This window comes from Chrysochloris asiatica, unplaced genomic scaffold (genome assembly GCF_000296735.1).
Source record: "Chrysochloris asiatica unplaced genomic scaffold, ChrAsi1.0 scaffold00067, whole genome shotgun sequence".
Classification (NCBI taxonomy): domain Eukaryota; kingdom Metazoa; phylum Chordata; class Mammalia; order Afrosoricida; family Chrysochloridae; genus Chrysochloris; species Chrysochloris asiatica.
The window spans coordinates 2,891,265-2,902,089 of record NW_006408585.1 but is presented as its reverse complement, the minus strand read 5'-3'; the positions used below and the strand labels follow the sequence as shown (position 1 = coordinate 2,902,089).

The following is a 10,825-nucleotide window of genomic DNA, read 5'->3' as shown; positions in this document are numbered from 1 at the left end:
CAGCCAGGGGGCAGGCGTGCGGGATGTACCCAACTGTTTGTCTGAAGAACTAGATGGTGCCAGCTATCACTACAACTTCTCTGAAAGGGATCGCATTAGAAGGGCCCAAATAGAGCAGGAAAAAATGGTAAACGAAACTCAAAATTATTTTAAAACAAAACAGACCAGGCTTACAAGTCAGAAAGAAATTGTAGGAACCCAAGACTACCACCCTCAACCAGAAGTATTGCATTGGGAAAACTTACAGCACTAACGCACTAAAAACACACTCTCATAAAGTTGATTCTGACTCATAGCAACCAGAGGACAGAGTAGAACCACGCCATAGAGTTTGCAGGCAGGCTGTAAATCTTTACAGGCACAGACTGCATCCTCTTTCCGCAGCACATCGCCAACCTCTCAATTACCACACTGTCACATTGATGACCAACGTGCCTCTGACCAAGCCGTAGTATTTTCAATCACTTGTCTGCATGTGAAACCTAGACAATGAATAAGGAAGACTGAGGAAGAATTTATGACTTTGAATTATATTGGGAAGAGTATTAAATATACAATAGATGTCAGAAGAATGAACAAATCTCTTTTGAAAGAAGTACAGCCAGCATGTTCCTTAGACGTGATGATGAGACTTCATCACAGATACTTAGAACATGTTTTTGTTGGTGTTGTTGGTGCCACCAAACCCTGTACAGGGTTTCTGAGGAGCGGTTGGTGAGCTTGAACCACCAACCTTGTGGTTCAAACTGAACTTGCAGTCTAGTGCATTAACCTGCAGCACCACACTAGGACTCCAGGATATGCTATTGTTGTTGTAGCTGTTAGGTGCCATCGAGTGGGTACCGACTCATAGCAATCCTATGCACAGCAGAACGAAACACTGCCCAATCCTGGGCCAACCTCACTACTGTTGCCACGCTTGAGTCCATCGATGCTGTCACTTGGCCAATCCATCTCATTTGGGGTCTTCCTCTTTTTATCTGACCCTCCACCTTACCAAACATGATATCCTTCTCCAGCGACTGTTCCCTCCTGACAATATGTCTGAAGCATGAGAGACAAAGTTTGGCCATCTTGGCCTCCAAGGAGCACACTGGCTGCACTTCTTCCAACAGATCTATTGGTTCTATTGGCAGCCCATGGCACTTTCAATATTCTCCCCCAACACCATAACTCAAAAGCATCAATTCTACTATGGTCTTCCTTATTCATTGTCCAGCTTTTGCATGCATATGAGGTTATTGAAAATACCATGGCTTGGGTCAGGCATACCTTAATCCTCAAGCTGACATCTTTGCTCTTCAACATGTTATTAGGAGGTACCAATTTGTGAAAAAGGAAATATGCTTAGTAAAGAAGAGGGTCAGTAAAAAAGAGGAAGACTCAACAAGACAGATGGACACAGTAGATAAATGCAGTGGCTGCAACAATAGCCTTGTGAGAATGGCATAAGAGTGGGCAACATTGTGTTCTGTTGTGCATGGATTGTTAAGAATTGGAAAATAACTCAAGGGTACCCAACAACATCAGTCTTTACAGAAGTAGATGACAAAGCTTTTCTTCTGTAGCACCACTGGGTAGGTTCAACCCATCAGTCATTTGGCTAGTGATGGTTTTTGTTGTGTGCCGTTGAATCAGTTCCAATTCAAAGTGACCCTGTGATAGGTTTCTTAGTGTGGCTAGTGGGTTTGAGTTGCTGACCTTGCAGTTACCCATCCTGTGCTTATTCCACAAAGGATTTGTGCCACCCAAAGACTTAGTTCCAGTTGTTATTGTTGTTGAGTGTTGTCACAAGTCAATTCCAACTCATAGCAACTCCATTTGACAGTAGAACTGCCTCATTGGCTTTTTTTCCCCCCTTTTCCCGGATATAGTCTTTTTTTCCCCTTTTCCTGGATATAGTAATAGATCATTAGGTCATTCACCCACCAAATCACTGAGTGGGTTTGAACCATCAAACTTTTGGTTAGCAGCTGAGTGCTTAACTATTGTGCCACCAGGTCTCCTTCCAGCTGCCATCTAAGCTCCCAGAATCAAACTCTCTGATCCTCCCAGCACTGTCTTCAAATGAATACAACAAAGGAGCTTGATCCTATCCTTGGGGTACCTTTGAGAACATATTTTATGCTCTGTTTATGATTTCTAGGAAATTGAAATTTGCATTTTCCTATTTTTCTTTTTTAAACAGAATACTTAATGGACTTACAGCTTTCTTTAAGAATCAGATAACCAGTTCCTGAAATCCTCATAGATCAATTACCTTCAGATAGCAATTTGGCTGAGACAATCTTGAAACTAAGGAGTCTTAATAAGTCATCGAAGTTATTCTGCATGTGCATGATGTTAAAAGCTTAAACTGTAATTTTCAGACTTCTATTCTCTGCATTCCTAAGATACCCACTAGTTCATGTCCTTATTTCGAAGGTTCATTTTGTTTTATATCATTCTACAATTTATTAAAATCTTGCTAACATTTCACTGTTTCAGATCAGTGAGTCACCAATATATATGTATTCAGAGGAATGAAGAATGGCCAAAGAGATGGAAGACATGTCCTCCATTCACTATCACAGGGCTGATAATCAATGAAACAAACACATGCAGAGGAATCACTAAAACTCCCTCAGACTTGCAGAATTCTGCATACAAAATCCACTCATGGCTTCTCCCATTTATTCCTTATAACAACTTTGTAATGTAGGTAAGACAGGTATTCCTTCCCTTTTTTCAAATATGGAGACTGAGACACACGACAACCATGCCAGATTGTCACAATAAACATGTCCTGGGATGTTGCTGTTGTTGATGTGTGCTGTCTAGTCAGTTCTGACTCATAGAGACCCTGAATGGGGTTTCTGAAGAGTAGCTTGTGGATTTGAACTGTCAACCTTAGAATTATCAGTCTAGCGTTTATCCTACAACACCACACCAGTGTTATGTTGTTGTTTATGTTAAGTGCTGTTGAGTTCGTTCCAACCCATAGCAACCTTGTCTAGGGTTTCTAAGGAGCAGCTGGTGAGCTTTGAACTGCCGACCTTGCAGTTCAAACAGCTTTGCAGTCTGGCGCATTAACCCACAGTGCCACACCAGGACTTCTATAGCACCAGGGTTATAGAAGGCATAAAACCACATACCTGACAAGTAATACTGTGCTCTTGAAAACAACAAAGAAACAAAATAAAAACAATTCTGAATGTGCCTACATGTGCATAAGTGAAGATGAAATATGGTGATGGTATTAACTACAGCTGTCTGGGAATAATGTGGGGCACTTCCCTGAAAGAGGTACCTTCCAGAAAGCTGGATGCTATCCTACTAAGTAATAAAGAGTCGATGTAGAAGAACTAACCAGAAAGACAGTCAAGAATGCATAAAGTAACCCAAGCAAAGAAACTGATAAAAATGTGAATTTATCTAAGTAAGTACTGACGATTAAGTAAAATAATAGCAATTAAAAGGAAAAGTTAAAACAATAAGGCACCAAAATATACAATAATAATAGTTCAAAAGATAGGAAGGGACCAAGATCCTTAAATTCTTTAGAAGGATAAACATACCAATAAGTTTTGAATAGTTAAGTCAAATACTGACGTTAAAAATGTTAAGAGTAGTCTCTCTCTCTCAGGTGCTCGCTCCCAAGATGACAAAGAAAAGGAGAGACAATGGTTGTGCCAAAAAGGGCCATAGCTACATGCAGTCTATGCTCTGAACGAACTGTGCCCACTGCGTGCCCAAAGACAAGGCCATGAAGAAGTTCGTAATTCAGAACATAGTGGAGGCCACAGCCCTCAGGGATATTTCCAAAGTGTCTTTGATGTATACATGCTTCCCAAACTGTACGTGAAACTACATGGTTGTGTGAGCTGTGTCATTCAAAGCAAAGTGGTCAGGAACCGTTCTCGTGAAGCTCGGATGGACCAAACACCCTCATCCTGAGTTAGACCTACAGGTGCTGCCCCACGACTGCCACCAAAGCCCATGTAAAAGAATTGAGCCCATGAAGGTTGAAGAAAAACTAATCTGCAAGAAAATAAAATGAAAAATACACTTAAAAAAAAAAAAAATCTAAGAGTAATTACTTAGAAGAAAATCATCCAAACCAATGGAGGCAATACATTTTATTAAAGAAAATCTAAGGAAAAAATGGCAGAAAAGAAGTAACAGATATGATGTACATGTATGCTTTTGTTGTTAAGTTCTGTCGAGTTGATTCTGACTCATATTGAAGTCCTGGTGTGGTGCTGTAGGATAAGCAGTGAGCTTTGAACAGAAAGGTCAGTGGTTCAAACCCACCAGCTGCTTCTCAGAAACCTATACAAAGGGTCTCTATGAGCCAGAACTGACCAAAAAAAAATACACAATAACAATTATATATAAACCTCATATATATACACCATAGTTACCAATCTGGTGTATTATCAAAATGTGAAAATGATATTTCAGTGTAATTTTATTTTGCATTTATCTATAGGAGTCCTGGTGTGGTGCTGTGGGCTAATGCACTGGACTACGATGTTGGTTTGAATGGCAAGGTCAGCAGTTCAAGCTCACTATTCACTCCTTGGAAACCCTATACAGGGTCGCTATGGGTCGGAACCAACTCTACAGCACTTAACAACAACCCCAACCCTCATTTATGTTAAGGTAAATGCAAAATGAAATTATAGTGAAATATCATTTTTCAGTTATCTCATTTTGATAATGCGCCAGGTGGGTGACTACAATGACCAAGAAGGTTCCCTACTAAGATCTCCTTTCAAGAGAACCAGTTGTGTGGAACACCATCAATGACATGTAGGAGCCAGCTTAGCTGACATGGGAAAGCATCTCTTCCAAACTCAGTGCTCAGTGACATCACATTAATGTGGAGTGCTGGTGTGATGCTGTAGAATAAGCACTGGACTGCTAACTGCAAGTTCGGCAGTCCAAACTTACCAGCCACTCATCAGAAAGCCTCTACAGGGTCACTATAGTTGGATCTGACTCAACAGCACACAGTAACATATCTAACACATTTCTTTTCTAGGAATGAAGCAAAATTTTGCTGATTTTTATTAAGGTTCTTATGCCTCTAGTCGAAATAACTGAAATTTGAATATATTACTCCATTTTAGTAAGGAAAATATATTGCTACTAACTACTGCTGAGTCTGTCCCTGACTCTTAGTGACTCCATGCCCAAGAAACAAAATGCTGCCAGTACTGCACCAGTTCAAACTGTTGTCAACTATGGAGTTTTCATTGGCTGATTTTTGGAAGTCCTGTTGAAGCCTGTTCACATCATGAAACACAAGTGTTCACTAACAGAGAGCGGTGGTTGTATGTGATGCGCATTGACTGGGATCAAACCTGGGTCTCCCATATTGTTGTGTTGTTGTTAAGTGCTGTCAAGTCAGTTCTGACTCATAGTGACCCTGTATAGAGTTTCCAAGGAGCAGCTGGTAGGTTTGAACTGCTGATCTTGTGGTTCACAGTCAAGTGCTGATCCTACAGCACCACAGGTAAGAATTCTACCACTGGTCTCCCACTCACCTTCTAACCAAAATACTGTTGACTGCCTAGTTATCAGATAATTTGCATTTTCAATATTAACTCCTTTCAATCCGTTCTAGAAAGTAAACAGGAAAGAAAGAAATATCCTTTTAAAAATTTGATATCAATGAAATATAAAATAAGAAAACAAATAACTGTAATTCCTTTCTGTCCATAATTTTTTAAATAACAATGGCATGTTGTTGTTGTTAAGTGCTGTCGAGTCAATTCTGACCCATAGCAACCCTGTATAGGGTTTCCAAGGAGCAGCTGGGGAGCTTGAACCATCAACCTTGCAGTTCAAATGACTTCACAGTCTGACACATTAACCCACAGCGCCACATCAGGATTCCATTGCTGTTAAGTGTCATCAAATCAGTTCTGACTCATAGCGACCCTGTACAGCGTTTCCAAGGAGCGGCTGGTGAGTTTGAATCATCGACCTTAGGGTTCAAACTCACCTTGCAGTCCAGTGTTTATCTTACAGTGCTACACCAGGACTCCACAATAACAAATAGCAATGTCTACATTTAACTACTTGACCATTAAATAATATCAAGAAAAATGGAGAAAAGATTGAAAATGCCAAATTCTTCATTTTGCTCAGATCAACCATCAACACCCATGGAAGCAATAGTCAAGAAATCAGATGATATGCTAATCTGCTGCACAAAACCTCTTTAAAGTATTCAGGAGCAAAGATGTCAGTTTGAGGACTAATGTGTACCTGATCCAAAGCCATGGTATTTTCAATAGCCTCATATGCATGTGAAAGCTGAACAGTGAATAAGGAAGACCATAGAAGAATTGGTGCATTTGAATTATGGTGTTGGAAAAGAATATGAAAAGTACCCTGAAATGCCAGAAGAACAAACCCATCTGTGTTGGATGAAGTACAACCAGAAAGCTCCTTAGGAACCCAGATTCCCAGACTTCGTCTCTCATACATTGGGCATATTATTAGGAGGGAACAGTCCCTGGAGAAGGTCATCATGCTTGGTAAAGTGAAGGATCATAAAAAAGCGGAAACCACCAATGAAATGGATTGGGACAGTGGCAGCAGCAATGGGTTCAAGCATAACAATGATTGTGAGGTTGGCAGATGACCAGGCAGTGTTTTGTTCTGTTATGGATAAGGTCACTATGAGTCAGCACCAACTTGATGGCATTTAATAACAACAAGGTAAAGAAAAAATCATTGCAATTGATTGAATGTAGAAATGTTGTGGAGATAAGAATACTGGAGAAAAGTTTCAACCTACCTCCCAAAACACAAAAACTAACAACAACAATAACTCAGTGGAGAATTTTCTATCTGCCCAGTCTACAAGAATACAGTAGAGTCTTTAGGGAAATTAAGTTAGCAATATCATCATTATAAGCACATTTTAATATTAGATGCTTTTTATATTGTATATTATTAGTTGAGATTATTGGTTGCATCAAATTATCTATGTCTGACAACTTGAAAACCATTCACTATTAAGTTAGAGGCTAAGAAACTCTGGATGAAGTGATCTTTTAAAGTACATACATGTTTTAGGTATTTCTTTTAATTAGTCCAGAAATCAGGGGTCATCAAATACAGCTCTACACAAAAATGGACTCTCAGACAAAATTTATAGCAAAACTATAAGGAAGAAACCAAAATGATGAAAATTGAAGAAATGTTCTTACACCAAAATTTTCTTACCTTTATGTGAACTTTAGCTTTGCTACCACATCTATATAAGGAGCCCTGGTAGCGCAGTGGTAACAAGTTGAGTACTAACCTCAAGGTCAGCTGTTCGAAACTACCAGCTGCTCCACCAGAGAAAGATGAGGCTTTCTGCTCCTGTAAAGATTTCCAGCTCCGGAAACACTAGGCAGGGTCGCCATGAGTCAGAACTGGCTGCACAACACACAATCTCCTCTCCTTACCACCACCACAGCTTTCTGAAGGTGAGTAGTTCAAAGGTCCATGGATGCACTGGGTTTTTAATGCTGTTGTTGTTGTTAAGTGCCTTCAAGTAGGTTCTGACCCACAGTGACCCTCCCTAGGGTATCCGAGGAGTGACTGGTACAGTCCAGAGCATTAACCCACAGCGCCACACCAGGACTCCTTTAACTGCTCTAGTTTTTCAAATAAAATATGCCTAATGTCATCAACTTCAATCAACTATCTAGTTTCTAAGTCGTACATCACTGCCACTGGTTTTCTTTCTTCTGCCCCTTTTAACCACAACCATCACTTCTCTTCTGGCCATTTTTGAATTATTAACATTTTTTCATCAGAAATCAAGAAAAGGAAGTAGAATCAAATTAATCAAATATGAGAAAAATATATGCCAAGGGTTACGTAGGGTTAAGGTTGAAAGTAGTGGTTACAAAGAAGTTCAGTTTGTCTATAGACTCGTTTTATCCTAATATTCCCCAAGCAGAATTCACAGTAGTCCCTCCAAAAAAGAAAATGCTTACCTCATCCACATTTTCAAAGGCATTGATGATGTCATAAGGTAAACAGGAAAGCAGATCAATCACAAACCAAGTTTTCAGATAGTTCATCCTAATGAGCTTGGGGTCAGAAATGACCTCACCACCGGGCCCCACAAAGGTAGTGTGAAAATTTAAAACGATGTCAACCAGAAAAATAACGTCCACCACACTGTCCAGCACCAGCCAGGCTATGTTGTTCTGTTTTGTTTTGAAGGAAACATTATAAGGAACCATAATGGCGGTGTAGAAGGTAAGAATTAAAATCACCCAATCCCAAGTCGTTTTAAAAGCACAATAGTGTAAGATAATGTGCGGTGGCGTCTTTGGTGCTTCTTGTTTATATTGAGGAAGGATATCTGAGCCCAGTTGAAGAACCTAAAAGAAAGAAAATGCATAAATAAATGACTTGAACATCTCTGGATAGTTAGTAATGAGATCACACTTATTATTAATTGCTATTAACATTAAGTTGATTGGAGTCTAGGCAATTCCAACTTATGGTGACTCTATGTGTGCAGAATAGAACAGCTCCATCAAGTTTTCAAGGCTGTGATCTTACAGAAACTGACAGCCAGGCTCTTCTTCCAAAGTGCATCTTGGATAGGTTTAAACCAATAACCTTTTGGTTAGTAGCCAAGTGCTTAACCATTTGTATCACCCAGGGACTCCTAAATTAAACTAACTGGCAAATCAAGCTATATCTTATTTATTATGACTTTTAAGGCTAGTCATGTTCCATGGCTTTGACTTTCTCATCTCCTATGTTGTACTACAGTTTTTACAAAGTCACTCCATGTCCAATGGCTCTACCATTTTGATATGTCTGCTGACTCATCTGGCTTGTTCTCAAGAAGCCAACATTGATTCACAGCTCTGTTGGGTGTCTACTCCTTGGCATCCCTTCTAAAACCAACTTTGAAAGCTTGCCTACAGTCACACAGCTCTTACTGAATGTCCAACAGCTATCTGGGTGATTCACCCTTATCCATTCCTCAGGTAGCATAACTTTGATTCTGACAGTCTCATTGAACCCCAGGACCCCACTGTTGGTGATCTTGTTGTTGAGTAGGGCTGAACAAGGACCCTGACACCTGGCACAGAGATATAGCAAGTTGTAAATGTTATAGACTGCTTTTTCCTTTTCTCCCTTTAATCAGAACTTTAAAAATATTGTATTTCCTACACAGATGCAAATTCCTTTCAGGAGGAAGAAGGGCTCTAAAGACTCAGCTTACTTCACTATACCTCTTGGATAGATGCAAGAATTTCAGTGTAAGGTTATATTATCCTTGGAGCTCTGGTAGTATAGTGGTTATGAATTGGGCTGCAAACCTTAAGGTCAGCAGTTCAAAACTACTAGCTCTTCCAAGGGATAAAGATGAGGCTTTCTGCTCCATAAAGATTTACAACCTCAGAAACCCTGTACAGGGTCACTATGAGTTGGTTCCAATTCCACGGCACACCACCACCATCACCATATTGATTAAGCATAGTCTAATTAAGGAGCTCTGGTAGTGTAGTGGTTACAAGTCGGGCTGCCAACCTCAAGGTCAGCAGTTCGAAACTATCAGCGGTTCCGGAGGAAAAAGATGAGGCTTTCTGCTCCCGTAAAGATTTACAGCCTCAGAAACTCTGTGCAGGGTCACTATGAGTCAGAACCCAGTCCAAGGTACTTAACAAAAACAACAACAATTAACAGACAATGAAAAAAAGCAAATGACATAAGAAAAGTAGTTCATTGTAGCCTTAGGCAAAGGTAATACAGAATTTAGCATTGTCCTCTAGTGTCTGTTATAGAGAAGGAATCTGGAAATTTGATAAGAGAATTTAGGGCCCAATTCAGAGTCCTCTGCTCTATGGCATAAGTGAAGCTAAGGCTGAGTAACCTATGTGTTAAGGAGTTTGAAAATGAGAGAGAATATGTTAAATAATGTTTTGCAAATTTTATTTATTTTTGCTCATCTTATTTATCCAGTTACTCAGATTCTTTTACAGCCTTGGATGGAACCAAGAAGGTAGAAGTCAAAACATCTAAGTCATAAAATCAGAAAAGCATTGAATAATTAAATGGAGGAATCGCTATAAGCAAAACTACCTACTAGCTTGTGAGTCACACATCAGACAAAGCAAAGCAATTAGATTAGCGTATTTTGGAACTTGGGAGAGGATTATCCTGAAAAGTCTATTAAAAAAGAACTTAAGCAAATTAAAACTAAATGTATATTATGTTACTGGTCTTCTCTTAAATAGTATCGTAGTTACTCTTTTTAGCCCTCTGATAGAAATATACGTATTTATGACAATTTTCATGTATTTACCAATATTACCAGTTCCCTAATTGTATTATTTCCATGTGATCTTCAATTGTTATTAGGTGCCATTGAGTTGGTACCAACTCATAGTGACCCTGCATAGGGTTTCCAAGGAACGGCTGGTGAACTTGAACTGCTGACCTCAAGGTTCAAAGCCACCTTACAGTCTAGTGCATTAACCCACACTGCCTAAAATTACTCAACAGCAAATTGTCCTATCAGGAATGTCAGCTTCATATATAGAGAGCCATGGAACCATGGCTTCTCTCTCATACCTCAACCGCTGGCTATCGGTTCCTGTGTCCTTGTGTTAGATGTGAAAATTTCTTTCTTTTCCAATATTAATAGTTTACTATTCATGGCTACAAAAGCAAAAAGAATTCAGACTTGGAAAATTAGATGAAACTCCATACCGCAGATGGCTTTTGTAGGCTCTGGACAATTTTGCCTATCTGGGCCTTGTCCTCTTGAAAAATAAATAAATAAATAAATAAATAAATAAATAAA

General features: G+C 39.5%; 1 protein-coding gene across 2 annotated transcripts in view; it reads right to left on the bottom strand.

Annotated features, from left to right (window-relative positions):
- Window positions 1–10,825, bottom strand: part of KCNH5 (potassium voltage-gated channel, subfamily H (eag-related), member 5) — a 608,817-nt gene that overhangs the window by 464,529 nt on the left and 133,463 nt on the right. For both annotated transcript variants that reach the window (XM_006864573.1, XM_006864574.1), the window contains exon 6: window positions 7,989–8,381. In XM_006864573.1, the coding sequence (XP_006864635.1) occupies window positions 7,989–8,381 (393 nt within the window). The remainder of the gene's footprint in view (window positions 1–7,988; window positions 8,382–10,825) is intronic.